This window comes from Neodiprion pinetum, chromosome 5 (assembly GCF_021155775.2).
Source record: "Neodiprion pinetum isolate iyNeoPine1 chromosome 5, iyNeoPine1.2, whole genome shotgun sequence".
NCBI classification, from domain to species: Eukaryota; Metazoa; Arthropoda; class Insecta; order Hymenoptera; family Diprionidae; genus Neodiprion; species Neodiprion pinetum.
The window spans coordinates 25,175,278-25,195,869 of record NC_060236.1 but is presented as its reverse complement, the minus strand read 5'-3'; the positions used below and the strand labels follow the sequence as shown (position 1 = coordinate 25,195,869).

Sequence of the window (20,592 nt, the reverse complement as noted above, 5' to 3'; positions counted from 1 at the left end):
TTATATGCTATATTACTTTACCGTAGTACGGGTTTGTTTGTTTTTTTTTTATCATTTTTTACTTCTTCACACATTTCTCGCAGATTGTCCGAATTACACCTACGATGAATAGCAACAATTTTTACGGCACGTGAATCACGCGTCCTCCACTGCGAATGTCGGATATAAATATTGAGGGCAATAAAACAGTAAAATTTCAAAGAATCTTCATGATTAATAACAGGAAAAATGAGGTCAGAGTACACCTTTTGATTGTACTATAGGTATATACAATCACGTGTGTATATGTAGGACAATGTTTTAATATTATTCGACGATAATCGTACCGCTGCAGTGAAATGAAATAAAATACACGTTTGTCCGAAAGCATCGTTATCGGGTCAATAAGCGTACAGGTAATATAATACCGACGCGTGACCTTGGAAGAAATGAATGATACATAGTCATCATCTATCTGTACGATACTTGGATAGTGCGAAAAGGATTTTTCAATCCCACGCTTGACAATGGACAGAGTAGTATGACTCGCATCTTTGAATTGTAAGCTGTATCTCTACAATCAATCAAGACGACATAATCTAAATTTAGATGCTTTTATCGAGCCGCGATCGGTTCGCATATTATACCTGTCTATACGTGCATAGAAGCTTTAATCCATTTTTGCGACGTGGACGGCGGTAGGTGTTCAAATTCGAAACAGAGCGGATTCTGAAGATGCGACTTTGATCGGAATGAGTGTCACAAAGAGTTATTATTTTTCACGGCGCGAATTCGCTGCAGCTTGGCAAATGAAGAGAGAACAAACCGTGCCAACTTATGCTGTGTATTACACTGATGTAGGTAATACCAAGAGTGACAAACCGTGAATAATTTGATGCTAATTTTCGTACTTCAACGCTGACTTCCTTGAGAAGGCCGTTCGAAACTTTGTCTAGACTAAAAAAAACCAGTTATATTCGTGAATCTTCTCCAAGGTTGGTAGAATATGGAGATATCAAACATCTCGCGAGTCTCGCACGAACATGCCTCGAACACACGTGATATGTTTAGTTTATCACCGTCATTGAGATTTTAATCACGTTGAAATTCTAATTTATTCACATAGTTACATGTGCGCGATGCCATCACGCAGTTTTAGTTTGCTTAATCACGTTTCGCTGTGATCCTTAAATTCTTCTATACTTGATCATATTATTGTACGATCGTTGCGTAATTCATTTTTTCTTAATGTTAGACGCCCAACATCTTGACCACCGTATCTCTGTATATTTAATCATCTGTCCATGTGGTCGGAATTCGCATTTTTCCCCTCACCGCAGCGATGATTCGTCGTCTCTGTTGAAGAACAAAAACCACAATGTTTTATCACCTTTCCAAAATGATTCTTTATGCAGCCTGCCGGAAGTGCCACACACATATATTATTCGTATTATTTGTCATTTTGTGGCGTCGTCGATTTCGCATCACGACGTTCACCGTCCGCCGGGATCCTGCTTACTCACCTCATTAAACATGCGAATAATATGTTTCGTCGCGGATCGTTTCGACGGCATAGCAATCGTGCCAAGTAGCCACGTATCGTCAATTTGCAATGTCGTTACAACGTCCCGCCTTTAAACACCTCAGTTCAAACACAGCTATTAGATTGGTTCTAATTCTCGGATCGTTTCTGAAACATTTTCGACTCGACGTCTTGTATTGCCGTCGATGACGAGTTCCAATAGTAATTTTCCTACTTATATCGTTACGTACACTTGTGGACTTGAATTCAGAGACGGTTAGTTTTACGGCCTAGTCGATTACGTTGGTAACGCAAATTGTGTCCCTAGCGGCCGGCGAACAGTGGCGCTGCAGGCTGAATCAGCGTTGCCAACGTCACCGACTCGGCCGAAAAACTAGCCGTTTCTGAATTAATCTTCACAAGTGTGAATCGCTTTTTATACGCCTTGATTGTAAAAGGAAAAAAAAACTTTATTTTCGTAAATGACGGAATGCACCTGTAAATTTTCAACACATTTCTGAGGCGTATACTAAAAATACTTCCAACGACATCTTTCAAAATAGAAAACACACGTGATGCTATATAGCAGTTGCGTATGTACAATTTGCATAGATTTTCGGATATCTACGTCTTTCATCATCAGTTGCCTGAAGTAATATATCGCCGGCACTCAACGGTCCAAATAATTCCATAATCTGCTTATACGCATCTCCGAGTCTGGTGAAAAAAATTAGGTCAGTCGATGTTGATGGTGGCAAGGCCGAATATATATCTGCACCATAGAATAAGGCTTGATCACAATAGGCCCTATTGTCGGGGCTTGTTATATGGGCTGGTAATCTGTCAATTACCCTCGTAACAGTAACGATGTTACGTCACCAGTAAAAGCTTCTGCTTACACTGATCGGTAAATGGATCACCTATTCCTCGTGCAATGCGTCTGCGATACTTGTTATATAGGTACGTGTAAAGCCATGGTACAATATCAAAGGTATACGGAAATTAACGCGATCTGGTAAAATCTCGGACGATATACTTTGACGGCGGTGAATGTATGTATATTGCGTATATATATATATATATATATATGTGTATATAGTCAAATATTATACAGTCGTGACAATTTTTATTATACACAGATATATATGTATATGAGTATAATATTTGACTTGCAGATTAGACATAAATTATATACATTGAATGTCACGTACGAGCGGATGATTTTTATGCCGCAACGTATGTACGTACTATTGGCGAATAAATGATCTGAATATGGTGATTACTCCAACGGATACGATCTTCTCAGTTTTTTCAGATCTCAAAACAAGTATACCGCGTAACTTGGCGGTGTGTACGCGTTATCAAACGATTATATCAGTTTCTTACAGGTATAGTAATAACAGCTATTCTCGAAAACACGCCGAGTCATTCTATGTGTGCTATCGACGAGAATGTTGTGCAGATTTTAATATTTGCGAAGACAGAAAAATGCATCGCAAAGAACCCGTATAGACAAGATCGTCGATGTTGAAATATCAGAAAAACTAGTAATCAATGCTCAACTGTCAAAATCACAGCTGTACTCCCAGATGATCGATCGATTGGTAATCTTTTTGCGCGGTATGCCCGGAGTAAACAGATTGCAGGAGAAGTTGTAGAAGAAGGAAGCCTCGGTAATTGTATTGCGAAAAATAAACGAACGTTGAGAAATTGTACGATCAGTGAGAATTTTCCACCCCAATTCCTCGGATCGGTACCGATTTTCAGCGCAGAACCTTGTCTGTCGATCAAGCGGAGGAATGTCACGAGGTAAAAAAACGAAGAAAAAGGTACCTCGGCGAAGACAGGAAACGTCGTCGTTGCTTACCACGAACCGTCATACCGAAATACACACGGCCACTTTTCGTGGAGGAGTTGCAGGTTGGTATGAGAAACGTAATGCCTCGTTTAACTTATACCTTGTTATTCTTTATCTAACGATGGAATAACCACATTTCTTGCAAAAATTATATAGTCAACAATATTGTTCAGAGAAATATGTTGAACGACTAGTGGTAGGTAGAGTTTCATGGCGAGAGACACAGGCGAACTCTTATCGTTAAAGTGCCGAATTCTCCTCCAGGTACCAGCAAGGCTGCATCGTTTCTGAGATTTCCACACGAAGGCAAAAAGCTCCAAGCTCAATCTCAAAGTCCCTTCAATTTTGGCAATGGGCAAGTAGACGTGGAATCTTGCTTCTCGACCCTAAATCAGCCATCCCCGAAGAGCCTGAGCACCGTGTTCAACGCAGCGGAACTTGAAAAACTGAAAGAAACGTTGCACGTGTCAGATTTGGTCGGTTATAATGAAAAGTGGCGAGAACTGTGCGTTGGAAGTGTTTAACGACGAATTATATGCGAGTGTGTTTCTTTCGTGTTACAGTCCTACACGCCGTTACTCCTTGGCTCGGTTGTTCTAGAGAAAAGTGATACCGTAAAAAGACTACTGCGAGATGGACACCGGGTCGATTGTTGTGCAGAAGACAAGTCGACCCCGCTGATGTGGGCGGTTAGGAAAAAAAACCTAGAGATGATCAACGTGTTGATGCAACACGACGCTGATCCAACTCTACTCGACAATAATACGGACAACGTTGCCTTGATCGCTATCCAGTCGACGACTTGGGATGAAAATGACTTTCTAGACTTCTGGAAGACCATTAACTACAGAATGGATCTTGACCATGCGAATGTCACCGGGAACACCGTGCTTCACTATGCGATTAAGCGCCAGTGGAACGTTCTGGTTGAACAGATATTGAAAACTGAGGCTAACGTTAATTGCGCAAACGTCAAGGGGGTCACTCCGCTGATGATGGCGGGTATCAGGGTGAACCCCTCTATGGTGAGCGCTCTTCTTCGATGTCACGCCGATATTTCTAGGGAGGATTCCCGAGGGTGCACTGCTCTGTGCTACTCCATTGCTTGTAGCATGCAAAAGAAACTCGACACACCCCATCCGTCGCTACAGAAGCTCGTCTGCGCGGTCAACGCGGAAGAATCAAATTTCACAATTGAAAGCTACTTGAGGGTGAGTTTATATAATCTAGACTCGTACGCTGGATGTAATAATTAACCGATTGAACCACCAGCAATTACTTCAATTCACTTTTCAGAGACGCCTGGAACTTTTGATCTATCCACCCGAACAAGCGGAAAATTTTACGTCGACAATAAACTCCATCATCAGAAACGTATTCGGATTCTTCATTCAGTACACGCAGTCTGGTCTTAAGATATTCCTGCATCTCGATGTCTTCGAACAGATTCGAAAGGTAATTGAATGAGTTATATTCGTGACTCACGATATTGACTCATGGTATGGCGGTATATACATGTAAACATGGTTCACTATACTTTCCTTTGCGAAACATAAGTACTGATAAATTCTGTCGCATTGTAATACAGGCAGTAGAGGAACACATGGAGAATTGGAATTACCTTGAAGCTGTACTGGGAATTCTGATTGATTTACTTTGTTACTGCGACTGCTCCACCAATGGTGATACCGCCAAAACACCAGAGACTGACTTGATGGATTCATTTGCAATCGCTGATCTGCCTAATGCTTGTCTCCGAGTATTAAGACGGTAATATCCGATGACCTTTAGCCAATTAACTTCCGGTCATAAGTGTACAAGAATTGATTTTTTAGTAAACGTGTATGTATAACTTAAATTAGCATCTACCGACAGATATGCGGCAGATCGAGCCGCGAATTGCGTAGTATCATCGGGATTAGAACCTATTTTTGCTAAATGTACAACACATGGAAAGACTCGCGAGTGGTTGGAAGAAAATCGTGATCACATTGAACCGTACTATTCAAATTTGCTACAGGAGAACCATAAGACGCAGTTACAAACACTGGCCAAAGATCAGAAACATCGTGTATTTAGTACGATTATGCAATTTCGTTATCTGATGAGAAACTTTAAACAGCGCAGTGACACAGCTCTGGAATCATTACCGGATTCTAGCTTCAGCAAAAGTGATCGGTCAATTAAAATCAATCAGTCGTCAACAAGTCCCGAACATTCTCCCGCTCCGAGTGTTGGTTCATCGAAAAAACAACGTCGTAAAATTAAAACCCTACGAATGAAGTTGGCCAAGATGAGAGGGCTGACATTGGTTGAGCATAATGGTTCATCGTGTGTTCAGAGCGAGGCTGGTGGTAAATATTTTCCAAAAGGTACGCGACCACCGATGTCACATCACGGGAACCCCGCAGTTCGGATTGAACATCAAAGTCCTCGGTCGATGTTTCGGCGACAGCATCAATCGTTGTGTAGAAGAAAAAATTGCGCTTCTTGGAAGCCAACGGAAAGGAGTGAGACCGAGGATTCGATGAAGGTTTTCAATTCTAATTTCTCAACTGGCAACGTCGAACTTAAACCGAAAATTGGTGCTGAAAATTCCGCAACGAATGGAAAGGAACTATCAGTAGCTGGAGATGTCGGAGGGTTTAAAACCCCACTCACCACTTTGGAGACTTTGGAGTGTGTTTCGCAAGTCTCGAATCCGGGTAATTTCCTAGACGATGCTATGCTTTCTCAGACGAGGTGTGAATTGGAAGACAATAACAATTCCTGTAATAATGATCCACCGTACCAACCTTATACCAGCGAAGTGGACGAAAGTAATAATTCAAGTGTCCGTAATTTTGAGAAATATGCCTCTAACTGTCGTGTAAATATGTATCTAATCCTTACTAATTCGCACCCTTGTTGTGTGTGCAATACAGGAATATGTGCCCGACAACGTGGAGGCAACGATTTCCTACCTTTCAAATTTGTTTGAAGAAATTATATCATGTTACCGAAGAAATTGGCAACACGATAGAGAATCGGGTTACCCAGGCTACAAAGGAGGTCAAGGTGATCTTGTGGCTGCCACAGAGGAACAAATTGAAATAAGAATCGAAGAAATAGCAAGGCTTAATGCCATATTACCAAAGCTGGAAGATTCTTGCATAAAAAAGTTAACGGAAAGTTGGTTGTCCTTGATCTCGAAGGTGCGGGAAACTGCAAATCGTGATTTCAAAAAATACAAGAGCGTCGTCACTCTGCTCCAGCTGCACCTGCTGATGCATCAAGTGTCTCCAGCGAATGATTTTGATAAAAGCAAAGACAAGCCTACGATTGGTAAACCTTTGAAGAACGATGAACTTAATAAAAAACTGGGAACTATAGGTGACGGAGGAATGAGAAAGGAAAAATGGAGAAAATCCGATTTCCTTAGCGAATCGTCAACGGAGATGCATTGCGGGGGATCTTATGAAACCGAGGAAACGCAATACCGTTTGATTCATCATCGCGTGCAGAACACATTGCTCGATACTGATTGTGAGTCTACTGATAGCAACGGTGAAGCGTCGGCTCGGGTTCCTGGTAAACAAAACCAGCTGCAAACTACCACTTACCAATGCTGTGAACAAGGCATGCTGGAGCAGAGCCCGAATCCAATGACTCCTGATGATACAGCAACCGTTGTGTACACGACTCAAATAATAGAGGCTCGTCGTACCCAAGTTAACGTCAACTCCACGACGCATACATTCGCAGAATTATTGCGAACACGTAGCGCCGACGTGTTTTCTACCATCTCGGCGCTGCCGCCGGTAATTCAATTGCGAACAACCAGGGCGACGGCTTTGACACTCGCCGAAAATCCATCGATGCAGTCCAAAAATCGGCGGTCACTCAACCCCCGAAAGGGTGCTCCAGCAACGCAAGCGTACGTCAGCCGATGGGACGTCTTACTGAAGGGATTCAGAGCGCATTTGAAACACAGAACAAACGGACCAGGAGATGCCGTGCTTGTCAGCGCGTCGGAACAGCGAAAACATTTCACTATATCGTTGGGCGGCAACTTTGGGCCGATCGAATTGGGTCTTGACACAGACGGGAGACCTCTTGCTGTAAGAAGATTGCGCAGAGAAGACAGTGCGCTCATTCTGTCTTCGCTGACTCATCTACTTGCCATTAGACACGTTAACATTTTGCCGTTCTTCATTTCTGCCGACAATGGTGCGGATGTGATCCTCAGCACACCCCTATGCGAATATAACCTTGGAGAGTACCTGATGTATTTGAAAATCGGCAAAGGACTTGAGGAGCGATCGCTTGTTCTCGTTAAACAATTTTTGGCGGGATTGTACTTTTTGCACAACAACGATGCGCCCGTTGTTCACGGTAACATCAAGCCATCAAATTTGATGATTGATCGAGCTGGCGTTTTGAGATTGGCTGAATTTGGCTTGTGGAAATCGCTCTACCGTTCCAGCCGTCCGCCGAGCTCATCAATGATTTGGTTTTCACGCGAAAGTTACGAAAATTACGAAGAGAATGAAGTACTCGACTGCACTTGCGCCTCTGACATTCAGATCGCCGGGATGGTCGTTCACTTCATATTAACAGGAGGCCTTCACCCCTATGGGATTCAGACCAGCGATATCCTCGACAACATTCGACGGGGTTATCCGACAATTCAATGTCAAGGCTGTGAAATCGTTGATTTGATATCGTGGATGCTGGTAATTGACCCACTCGATCGTCCGTCCATTAATCAAGTCCTCACGTAATATGATTTTATTATTTCTCCGTTTACTTGTACGCCATTCGCGTTCTTCTGAGTTACAATATGATTTGTAAATTAGGCATGTATTTTTCTGGGATGCAAACAAGAAATGGTCCTTCCTATTGGCTTGCGCCGGAATAAACGCCAACGGTGAAGCTCTTCCACTGCCGTTAGAGTCATTCCACAAAGATTTAGAAGCCAAGGCAATATCCGATCAAGTTAAAGGTGATTGGGTGAGCAATATTGTTACAATCTCCTTTCGCAAAAACTCATCAAATTTTTACAAATTATTTCCGACAAAATGTTCACATCGTTCCGTCCAAGGGGTAATTCTATACCTCCTATGCAGTTGTCAATAGTTCGGACACAATTTCCTACTTTGGCGTTGAATGAAGGCCAGTACTCGACTTCGCCAACTGGACTTTTGGTATTCGTGCGACGATTATTGGAATCGGAACCAGTTGCTTTCCAGTCTGCCGTGTCGCAATTTATCCTTAGCGCATTCCCCACGCTAACTCTGTCGCTCTATCGCCTTCTCGAAGCAACACGTTGGCACTCTCATTCTGTGTTTTCGTCCTATGTAAGAATAAATCGAGTTTGATGTCGGTTGTGATAATAAAACATTCACCTGTCATCAGGCATAAATCAAAGTAATGCACGTTTTACATATATTTTCAGAAACATTTATTTTACATTCTTAAGACAGTGTTCAATAGTGTATACTGTGTAAAACGTCCATGTTTTATAACTTACAATATATATATGTTACAATTTGTAAGTATTATTATGTTACGTACGAGTATTCGATTATTATTTCTCAACTCGCATTCTTGATCGCATGTTAGTTTAATCCTCTTATAAAGCATATTATTTTGCACGCGTAGTTTTCTCGGAGCTGAATATTATGTATAAAAATGATTCAAAACATGACATATAATATACTTGCAAGACGGTATAGATAACTCGTGCGAAAAAAAAAATTTTTTTGTTTACGAATTGAATATTCGCTTGTTTTAGAACAAGGTTTTAGGGCCTCCACGACATGAGTGCAGTCAGTGCATCAGGTGGTGGTTACACTTACTTCTTTGGTGCTTTAGTGTAATTGTTCATTACGTATACACGTATATATTCTAGTCACGCAATTCCTTCGGTTGCCGTGATCAATTTACAATATATTATTAGTAATTTATCAATACCAAATTATTATACATTTCCTATCGTATCTTTCAAAGCCGGCAATTTAAGCTCTCATTTGGGACATGATTACTTAAGAATTAAACATAATTGATCGATATTTACGTATGAAGGCTGTTATAGCGGATCAAGAATTGCAGTGAATCTACAGATAGTTGATTAAAAATCGCCACAGAAATATTCTTTACAAATTGTTTTATTAAAACTCGATCGGGTCTTCAAAGTGTCGAGTTTTATACTACTGCAATAATGCAATCAATCATAGTTGACATTACTGTACACTTGGCTAAGCATTCCAATTCAATTTTCGGACAAAAATACCTCAGAATATAGATGGCTATATATTTTACTTCAAAAATTAAACGAAAATTATTAAAATATAACGTTATTTGATAATACTTTACTATCACAGATTGTTGGCAATTTGACGATGCAATTTATTTTATGAATATGATGATTAATGATCATATTGAACATTTAACAGACGACGGACTGCTCAAGACGTTTACGATTGTGTAAAAGATGGTTTTCCGAGATTCACTTAACATGCACTTTTCAAAGTCAACATAATTCATGAATGAAACTTATCGAGGGTACTTCTGTTTCTGACTACACCAGACGGTGAATGAAAAATAAAAAATCAGTAGTAATGTGACTTGATGAACTTGTAGTTTGTGAATTTCAGAAGACAATGTATTACTAGTAAGTGAGTTTGAGTCAAGCAACAGCCAATTATAAAGCTGATTATTGCAGTAGATAGGGCAAAGTAATATGTATTGGGTATTCTCTATACGGCGCAAATTAACCGGTAATGAATAGTAATGAAAACAAAATTATTATAAAATTGCACATAATATTGAGATGGCAATACTCCGTTACTGAGATTATTGCAGATCATAAGTATACATGCTGTGTGAACGTAAGTAGCTAAAACCGGTTTAAAATACTATATACTTTGTGTATAAAAATTTTTATGAATATCTGATTTTAAAAGAAAATTTTTTTTTTCCTGTCATATATTCTATTGTCTCTATTATTTTGTACACCGTTAAGTGCACCCTTAATATAAATCTTAATTATAATTTTTTTTACAGATTATACGTACATATGTATTACGAAGTAGTTACATTCTCAATCTCTCTCATTATTAGTTTTTTCTTTTTCTCTTCCTGATGAAATTAAAAGTATGCAAGTTTTAGTACTTTTATTTTTTTGCTGTTTGGCTAGTATGTATTTCATATAAGTTGATATCTTCGTATTAACTTGTCATTCTTCAGACTGCATTGAAGAAATTAAAATATGACGCCCGCCCCCCTTCCCTCTCCCTCTTCCTCTCTTTTCGTTGAAAGCTCCACATCGTCAATACACTTGTGTTGTCCTTAGGGAGCACGCTGCTCCAGAACATCTTAAATGAATGCTTTTCTCTGTCTCTCTCTCTCTCAGATACAATTTCTCTCTCTTTTGCACACGTAACAGATTACAAATTACGCATGTTTACTGTGAAGCCTCACTTAAAGGCTACTAGCGATAAGTAACAAGCACACGATTCACGTAATATCATTTGGCATGCCTACCAAAGCTTAACTTGAAGTTGACTAAGAAGAATATATATGTTTATTCAACCGCAATGAAAAGACTGTGTATCTCATTATCAGTAAGAAAAACATATGTATAGCGGTTATGATAGCCAATTTGTTGTTGTTTTAGGAGATAAAAATCGAAGACGATAAAGAGATAATTCTTGGACAAATTTGCATTAGAAACCAGGAAGCATAAGCCATTGCTGTACAATGTTATGCCCGTGTTTAGTGATGTTTGCAAAGTTCATGAGCTTGAATTGAGATTATATGTAGTAAAAATATATCACAAGCTGACGTGACCGTGATAAAATACGTGATCCAGAAATTCCGAATCGTGTGAATGAGAACGTTAACCTTATGCCTAATGAAATATTTACGCACAATATCCACTTGGAAAACAATTGTTTGTCTCACTCTTTCTTATTTTACGACAGCACACAACGGAAAATTTTATCTTACCCATGAAACACAGACTCTGTTACCGCTATGGAAACCAAAGATAAACCAAAGAAACCCAATCAACAAGTTTGCATTAAATCCTGAGAGTTTGAAATCGAAAATCTAAATCTAACTGGTATTAAATTATAATCAGAAGGGTGCAATAATTGCTGCAGCTTCGCCTCTGCTTGTTGGTAGAGAAGCGCATTCATGCCATGCGTTCGAATGCGGATCGTAGCATTCGACTGTTGAGATTGTTATTTGTGTCCGATAAAAGTTTATTTCCCGTGACTGATCACCACCTATCACATATAGTCGACCGTCAGCTGCAGCTACGGCAGGGTACGATCGCCCCACATTCATCGGAGCAACTGTACTCCATTTATTCTGAAATGTATATAACAGTCTCAATTTATAATCAATAGTGACAATGATCAGTAACAGCAAGACAGTTTCAAGCGTACACTTCACTCACCTTATCAAATGAATATCTCTCAACGGATGTCAGGACCTCCTGATTTTTGTTTATGCCACCGACAACGTAAATATAGCCATCGAGTATAGCTATGCCCATTTGCATCCGAGGAGTCAACATGGGAGCAAGATAACTCCATTCCCTGGTGACTGGGTTGTAACTCATAACATCTTGACGATGTCTGCTATTGTGGGTACATCCGCCAACAATATATATCAAACCTAAATGTAATAAAATTTAATAATGACTCAAACTAATTGCAAAACAAATAATATTCAAAAGTTCTATTACAAGGTAAAATAATTGGTCACCCATCTTGATATAAAGTGAAATTGTGCTTACCTTCGTATGCGACAACGCCCATGCTGAATCGAGGTTCAGGCAGTTCTCCATCCAAAGTCCATGAATCGGCAATTGGATCATACACCTCGATAGAACCACCAATGTCTTCGCCCACCCAGCCGCCAAAAGCGTACAGGCTGTTTTCTATTGCACAGAGACCTAACGCACAGCGTGGTTCTATCATGCAAGCAATGGTTGTCCAAACGTCATCCCGAGGATTGTAGCACTCTCCATCTCCGATTATACATGATTCCAGTTCACCACCGACCACGTACACTTTCCCATCCAATAATGCTACACCAGGTAATATTCTTCCAATACCGATCGGCGCGACTTTGCTCCATTCTCTATAAATTTAGTATGTTTGTTATATATTGTCGTCAGCTTTATCCTAATGACAAATTTTCTTTCAGAAGATTTCAAACTAATTCAGAGTTACTGAAGACTGGTAAGGTAAGAAATTTATTCCATGATTATTATTCTTATTACTGTTATCACATGAGAAGTTTGCAATGTCATACCCAGTAAATGTGTCATATTTTTCAATTGTGTCATAAGTACTTTCTGCAGCTCTTCCCCAACTGTCGGCAGAAGGTTCTCGCTTCGAACCACCAATAACTAAAATATTTTTCTTAGCGCAAAGTCTAGGTTGCTCATGAAGCGGCACCAGGCAACCTTTGTTGGTTATTAAGTCTTTTAAAATCGATCGCAAGGCTACACTCAGGCTCGCATCTTTACTGTCCAAGATAACTCTTTCCAAACGTGCGACCGAACAAAGACGCAGCCTTACATAACGCAGCACCTCAAATACATAACAACGCCTCGCTGGTATATCATGAACAATCCAGTTATGAGCTGCTTGAAATACCTATTGAATCAAATCAAGTATTTATATACTTTCTTCGAACCTCTTTGGTAATGGTTAGCTAAATATTGTTGAATTCACGCAGTACAAATGAAATGAGATGAATATCATTGAAATTTATCGTAAAGGTGTGTTTACAGAACAGTATAAACGGGAATGTAAGGCTTGTGGTAAGAAAATTCTTCATTGTTATTATTATCATGAGTATTATGTTTCGTTGTTGAGCCACATTCATTTAATGGCAGTCACTCGCAGTAATAATAAACATCGTCTTTGACTGATTATCAGAGAGACCACATAATTACCTGGAATTCAGTATCAACATGAATGTATTCACTGGAAATGAGTTTCACAATTTGTTCCTTAGGAAGGTCTAGGAATTCCTCTTCTTGGGATACTTGAGGAAAGTTAATTTCAATAAAACGTAAGGCAGTCATCAGCAGATTAGGCGTATTGTGTGCTTCAGCAAACCTATGCGATGGAAAAAATCGCTTATTATAAATCAACTATTGGGTTGAGGTAAAAGCAATAACAAATGTGTTGGCCAAAGATTATTACTTCCATTAAAGAGACATTTTTGAATAAAAATGTAGATGGTATTGTCAAGGAAAGCTATAAACTTTACCTATAAATTCCAAGTGCATTGCTAGAATGAAGTTGTTGTTGTAAATAGGTAATACAGCCTGAAACAACCTCATCTAATTCCAGCATATCAGCAGCAGCAAACAATTCTTGAACATTGTCCTGAGTAATTTCTACATTTCCAGTGTATATAAAATCTATAAGCAGGGACAGGATTTTAGCAGAGATTGAATGTATCTCTACTAACTCTTGTTGTTCTTCAACTAGACCTCCAGTGAACATTGCGTTGAAATAAGCACTACCAGCAGCCAGAACTGATCTATGAGCTCTGATAACAATTCCACCTGCGACTAAGCCAACATCGCTAAACTGATTCTTCAATCTTTGAGCATTCAAATTTTTCAATACTTTCGGCGCATACTGTCCGACTGCATACACAGTACTGGAAACATCCGTCGCCTGTTTAACTGGCTGAACTCCAGCCTGTTTAACTGACTGAACTCCAGCCTGTTTAACTGGTTGAGCCACGTATCCCATAGTTTTAGAATTGTGGCCACTTTTTAGTGGAGGCACTGCACCATCAGCCATGAAACCATCGAGTTGGCCTTTATCAACAGCTCCTATAAAATCGAACGTGTTGAAACATCTTTTCGGAGGCGTAATTAGAGTTTAACGTGTTATGAATTCGATAACAATTAGAACGATTATAAACATATTCAAGTAGAGAACCATAACTAGGAGTTTGTTTGGTATATGTTGTTACGATGTCATAAATTATGGAATCTGTGATACTCAACCTGTGCACCAACTTAAGACATACTCTGAGCAAATGAATTATGTCGTAACATGTAAAAGCCATGTTGTACGCGATCTTTCAAAATTTTTGAGTATTTTATCAATTTTTATTGCCAAGATGTATGACGAAATACACGTTTCGATAGTTTATTTCACATCTGATATACAGAGTTTTAATCGAAACGAGTTAATAGTCTGATATCGTTTTTCATTTTAAGAATCCAATGGAAACAATTGATATACTACGATGTTTCCATCAAAACAATACTGGCATGCTAATTAACCCCTTTGCCTACAATATTGAGTGAGACCCGTGCTACGTCGATCGAGTGAAGCGTGAGAATCACGGAGTAAGAACCATGGTATTTACACGTTTGACTAACTTAGTTATTGATTAGGAGCCCGCGTGATCGAAACTTAAATCATAAGCCAAGGGGTTAATTGTAAAATTTGTGTAGATGTTAGTATAAGCGGTTCAAATTGAGTTGAATACTTTGTAAGTAACAAGGGGTTACTGTGTGAATAATGGATACGACAATAAGTTGCGATTTCTTTCAAATAAGTATCCGGTTGGATATAGTAACAGGTGCAGAAAATCACAGGATGAAAACTATTCGTGATGAGGTATGTTAGGGTTGGTATAGAATAATTTGAAACTTACGACATATACGCGAAAGCACCCTGTAGACGCTGTTGAAAGACTTGTTGTTGTTTTTCCCCTTCAAACGCATCGTTAAAGCAACATTTTCAATTGTTCATTAATTGACCAGATACGAGTTATCGTATAATTGTTTTAGTATTGAACTTAAGAAAATTGAATTACTTTTTAATGGTTTGATAATCAAGAATTTGACATATGTCAAATAACCTATCTAAGCTACGTGAAGATGGCTGTGAAGTGATCACCCAGCTGTTTTCGAACCACACCTATCAACTGGAAACTCGAAATTCAAAACACCGCGGCAAAATGTATCAATGTAGTATATATTTTGCCAACAAACAACGCGCCAGAATATTAGGTGGGAATAATATCTGGGAATAAAACGTGAATTGAAAAATTATCAGACTTTGGGATAGGTATGAAATATAGTTTCAAGTGAAATTCGTCTGCAATCGCAATAAAATTTATTACTTGTGAATGTTCAGGCAACCGTTGACTACTGAAGCTATTCGATTCGATTATATCGAATCAACCATTTTCTAATTGGTCTCATTTCATGCAGCTTAAAGGACGATGAAAAACTCAGTGGGAAAAACCATAATGTTACCACATCATGGGAAAATGATTGGAAATATGCGAGCATGGCCCGTAGATAGACGGGACCACTAGGTGGTGAAACATCCTGAACAGAGATAGCCATACGGAAAAAGAAGAAGACGAAAAAGACGATCCAAAGTGATAAGATAGTATTTCCACCAAATACTACAGAGAAGAGTAGTATATGACGGGTAACCGACGACTATGTGGTTGCCAAAAAATTTATAGTTTGGCAATACCGGTGTCGCGAAGATCCTCCATCTTCGCTAATGGAGAAAAAAATTGGAACCATTAGAGTAACGAAAAATTTCTCTAGTCTAGTCCTCTTTGAGTTTTTGAAAAATTTAACATCGCAATCGGATTGAAATTTTCACCCATTGCCAGTCCTCATTCCCCCGAATCATTTAAAAGCAATTTTGTGCAAGTTGTGAAGCTTTAGTTATTCAACAAGGAATCAATGTACCGCAAAAAATACGACGAAAGAAGTCTTTCAAAATGAAATGTGGCCTACTTAGAATAGCGCATTATTCTGCCAGCAGCTGTCACAACGCCATATTTTCGTATCCATTGCAATACTTAATTATTACGGCAAATTGAGAAGTAATGCGAAATGCATTAATAGTTCCAAACATAAGCACAGGATATCAGGATTAGAGCTGAGCTGACTGCAAACAGAAAAAAAAGCTCCTATCAATATTTTGTAAACCTAGATATACACACTATAAATATTAACATTTGAAATAGCTCATATTCAATAATTACCAATTGATCCGGCTTTATATCAAGTATTTTAAATTAATAATTGGTCGATTAGTAAACTCTATTTTTAAGTAGTAGATTGAGAAGATTCTGGTTGTGACAGTCAGTATTGCAAGATTCACAGGTACTTATAATTGGAGAAAGACTATTTTGTTAAAAAAAATAATCGCTATCAAATTTCTAGAGAGTTAATAGTGTTTATTCAGAAACAAATTGTTTTTACATGTATAACTTAATACTTGTACATAGATCTACATCTCTCTCAAATAGACTATGGTGCTACTCATGGTAAACACTGGAATACATTTTCATTAATTTCTACCATATGCTATCTATAATATATTTATAACATCAGTATCGAGCCTCGAATTATTTGACTTGCTGCAAAATTTTGCAAGGAACTAAGTATTATTCTAATTTTTACTTCTATATTAATAATAAAGCAGTTATATAGTTGGAATTGTACACATCATACTGTATGCACTAAAGGTACTTTTATTTATAATTAGGTACTTGGTTTACAAGTTCTCAAAAATGTTTAAAAAAATTTTTTCTTACAGCCGAAATAACAATATTATTTATATAACGTATTGTCTGCCATTCATGAGCTTATTACTGGTCGCAAAATGTGCTCTATTTACTAAAAAGGCACTAAAACATAACAAATTTGTCAACAGTATGAACATTGAGTTCCACCCGTAAGTTTCGATCACAAATGTGACGACAGCCCTTTCAAACACTTCTCCAAAACCACCGAATCCGCTTACTACTCCAACGACTGCTCCTCCAGACTTCCAACCATCCAATTCACCCAAAGAAACTGCAAAAGAGGCACTGAGGGCTGCAGTGGGACCACCGATTGCAAAACCAACCATGGCAAGCAAGTTAATACTCCACAGGAATCCCCAGGAAATCGTTAGCCAGAATATAACAAATCCTAAGGTCCCTATACCAAGTAAAATAAGACTCTGTATCAGGACAGTCTCTTTTCGTGCCATCCACCCCAGCCCAATGCAACCGAACAAATGACCGATTTTATAAATACTTAAGGCTACCTGGGCTTTGTAAGTGTCATATCCAACCTTTTGCACAAAGAAATTTGGAACCCAGAACACGATTGCGCTCCTGACCAGTCGAAGAGAAAAAACTGCAATTGAAAGATCTGAGACCCCGGGCAGTGTCCATATTTCCATCCACGAGGTTCGGCGAGACAACTTATTCTGTGTATTTCTACCTGGTACATCAATATGAAGTTCCCATGGAAGGTACAGGCTCAAAAGAGCAAGAAGAGAAACGATAATGACAATGGTACTTAAGGGGGGATAGACAAAAGTCCAAGAAAATTTTTTAAGTAAAAAGATAGCCAGATAATTGGCCATCAAGCTACCGAAATATTCGGCTAGCGAAAGAAGTCCAAAAAACGTATTTAATCTTGAATCTTGGATCCAGAAGAAAAATACCTTGCATAAAGATGGCCATATAAGTCCTTGAAACAATCCTGAAACCACTAGCAAGAGGACCATCGCATCGTAATTATCTGTTTTTCCAAAAAGTAACATTATTCCTCCTGAAACTGTCAGGCATGCTGCGATCAACTTCCGTGGTAGAAGACTGTCTGCGTAACGAGCAAGATATATTTGGGTAAATGCGATCGAGACCTTCATCGAGTTTTCTAAAAAGTTGTAATCACCAGGCGATATCAGTAAGTTTATTTCTAAGCTATTGCGAAGCAACGCCAATGGATACCTCAAAAGACAGGTACTCGCATGGACCACGAATACTGCGATGAAAATTGTGATTTGTATTACGTTTAAGGACGCCATGATTTTCTTTACTTGTTTTTTTAAGATGGATTATAAACAGAATGAGGGCTAATGAACTAAACATCAAAATAATTTATTCTAAAAAAACGTTACACCACGCTAACATGAATAATACATGAATAACAATTAAAATGAAAGATATGATTGATTTTCCGATAAATATTAATCTATAATTTTACGCGCCTCTTTAGGGTCGCATATGACAATTGATTTTAATTATATATAGGTACCTGCAGATATTTATTATTGACAATGAAAATGAAAATTTATCTGTAAAAGATTTTTCGGCATATATATTCTAATGTATATATATATATATATATATATATATATCTCTGTATGTATCCATGTGATACACGTTGGGATGTGTGTGTATGGAAATATAAATGTAAAGTGGCTATTTTTAAATTTATATCACTACCGTTAATAAATCACACGTTGTTATTTCACTATTATTATTATTTGTAAATGGTGATTATTTCTCATTATTCATCGTTATGTCAATTTCTCACTTTACACGATATAATCTCAGTTACCATACCTTAATTCCTTTCTTTCCGGAGCTTAATTCTCATAAAAAAATTGACAATAATGAAAGTCACTCGTTATCGAATGTGAGTGTAAGTCTTCATATCGTACTATTAATAATAAATAAATGAAAAAAAAAAAAACATTGTCTGTCAGCAAGAAACATAGCTTAGAATCTGGCTCTGATTCTACGATTTATACACACCAACAAGTACTCCGTTTGTGACAATGTCTGGAAGACTGGACGTAGTATTTGCCTGAATATATGGATCACATTGAAAAGTCAATATGGGATGATGTCTCAATGTGAGAGACCGGACCTGTTTCGGATCACCGATACCTACTTGGCCATTCATTCTGGAAAAGAAAATCTTGGGTAATAAAAAAAGAAATGGCACAACTACGAAATCCTGAAAAGTTATTGTTTACGAGGCTACTGTAGTTCAAATTCAAGTCTCTTGTTTTTCTTACTCAACAGATATTGTGTCGATCAAATTCGAATTAATTCAATTTAGTTGCAGTTCTCAGAACAATGATACTGATTATTTGCAGGATGAATTTCAACCAATTTAACGGAAGGAACTCACTTTTCTCATGCATATTTCTAGCTGTATTTTATTGTACGTGTATGATACATCCAAATAGCATTATTATTATAATCATACCTTTCATTTGTGTTTTGAGCACGGTTTTCAATCCCTAAAAAATTGAGAACTTGCTGTTTTGTAGAGGAAAGTCTGAGCATCTTTTGCATATACGATTCTAACGCCGATCTTCTCTGTTCCAATACTTTGAGTTGCGAATTTCTGACACGTTTTGGGGGAAAAGGTGCAGTGTCCTCTGTATCTTTTTTCAGCTGAAAAGTGAGGAGTGTATTATGAAGCTATAAGCAACATAGGTAATAGTCTAGGACTGGTTTCTTCTTTTGGTAAATAGATCTCAGCTCTATGGTTATACTTATTCCCAATTCAACTTTATAATATAGTATAATTAAGTGATTCTGTTTACCATACGATGAAGAGTGTTGAACTCACTGTACCTCTTCTCGACGATGTGCCTGAGACTTGAATTTGGCTGTAAAACCTCGATTGTGTAAACGTGGTACGGTTTAGTGTACGATACTTCGACCAAGCGATATCCGGTGATAAAAACTTGATACATCGCATCTCTGGCAGCCTCTCCCGCCTCTGCTACACAATGACGTCACTCTAGTGATGATGGTAGCAAAGTGATAATAAGAACGAAAACCAAAGCAAACAATAAACTGGACAATCAAACAGGTATAACGTAATGACAATCGACACCCACTCTATGACTGCTGCTTGTCGTATGTATTGATATATATATATATTACCAAAGAGCAGAGATATTGAACAAAGTATTTGATAGCACCCATCAATTCACGAAGAATAAATACAATGTAAGTTTCAGAATTGTACACGGCATATAACAATTGAAGTGAACACATGAACGATTAAAAAAGAAACAATGAAGACAAAAAGCGGAGCTAACAGGAAAAAGAATGAACATACGTACACACAGGGCACAACTTTGTCAACGTTGTTCGTTTACTCCGTGCTGCTGACAGCGACGAGATAGTTAAAATGTTACGTCATCTTTCTGTATCGGTAAATCGTTCATTCAGAGTGACGATCACTTCAGTCCTGTCGATTACGTGATAATTCAACGCTCTCTTAGTCCTTATTGTAAAGTATAACAGACTACAACTGTAGCGTCAACCTGCATCGGACATGTTATTGCCCGCATTCCAGCAATTAACGGCGTCTGTTCACTGGTGATATCTGGTGGCCCTAGTTGGAAACTACCGAACACGC

At 38.5% G+C, this 20,592-nt stretch overlaps 2 protein-coding genes and 1 pseudogene across 13 annotated transcripts; 1 reads left to right on the top strand and 2 right to left on the bottom strand.

Annotated features, from left to right (window-relative positions):
• Positions 1-42: 42 nt before the first annotated feature.
• LOC124218539 (uncharacterized) lies at positions 43-9,464 on the top strand (annotated as a pseudogene).
• Positions 8,779-15,292, bottom strand: LOC124220596 (actin-binding protein IPP). The gene is made up of 7 exons (XM_046629730.2): positions 15,051-15,292; positions 13,638-14,214; positions 13,318-13,483; positions 12,669-13,015; positions 12,148-12,494; positions 11,806-12,026; positions 8,779-11,717 (listed from the first exon to the last, which is right to left on the bottom strand). The coding sequence occupies exons 1-7, from the start codon at positions 15,118-15,120 to the stop codon at positions 11,481-11,483; spliced, it is 1,965 nt and encodes a 654-aa protein (XP_046485686.1). The 5' UTR covers positions 15,121-15,292; the 3' UTR covers positions 8,779-11,480.
• Positions 15,293-16,602: 1,310 nt separating this feature from the next.
• Positions 16,603-20,592, bottom strand: LOC124220597 (sorting nexin-24). Of its 12 annotated transcripts, XM_046629740.2 has the most exons (7): positions 20,294-20,590; positions 19,766-19,965; positions 19,423-19,613; positions 18,963-19,114; positions 17,867-18,078; positions 17,489-17,640; positions 17,155-17,352 (listed from the first exon to the last, which is right to left on the bottom strand). In XM_046629740.2, exons 2-7 carry the CDS (start codon positions 19,916-19,918, stop codon positions 17,292-17,294), a joined length of 921 nt encoding a protein of 306 aa, XP_046485696.1. In that variant the 5' UTR covers positions 19,919-19,965; positions 20,294-20,590; the 3' UTR covers positions 17,155-17,291. The 12 variants fall into 12 exon arrangements, with proteins under 12 accessions (XP_046485692.1, XP_068992697.1, XP_046485690.1 ...); XM_046629739.2 differs by having other exon boundaries at positions 17,210-17,352; positions 17,489-18,078; positions 20,294-20,591; XM_046629743.2 differs by lacking the exon at positions 17,489-17,640 and having other exon boundaries at positions 17,210-17,352; positions 20,294-20,588.

Coding starts and splice junctions, on each gene's coding strand:
- LOC124220596 (XM_046629730.2), bottom strand. CDS start 15,120: ATGCGTTTGAAGGGGAAAAACAACAACAAGTCTTTCAACAGCGTCTAC. Junction 13,016..13,317: donor ATGTTGATACTGAATTCCAG/GTAATTATGTGG, acceptor TTGATTCAATAG/GTATTTCAAGCAGCTCATAA. Junction 11,718..11,805: donor AGAGATATTCATTTGATAAG/GTGAGTGAAGTG, acceptor TATACATTTCAG/AATAAATGGAGTACAGTTGC.
- LOC124220597 (XM_069136596.1), bottom strand. CDS start 19,918: ATGTATCAAGTTTTTATCACCGGATATCGCTTGGTCGAAGTATCGTAC. Junction 19,614..19,765: donor TCAACACTCTTCATCGTATG/GTAAACAGAATC, acceptor CTCACTTTTCAG/CTGAAAAAAGATACAGAGGA. Junction 18,079..18,962: donor CACAAACGGAGTACTTGTTG/GTGTGTATAAAT, acceptor ACAACTTTTTAG/AAAACTCGATGAAGGTCTCG.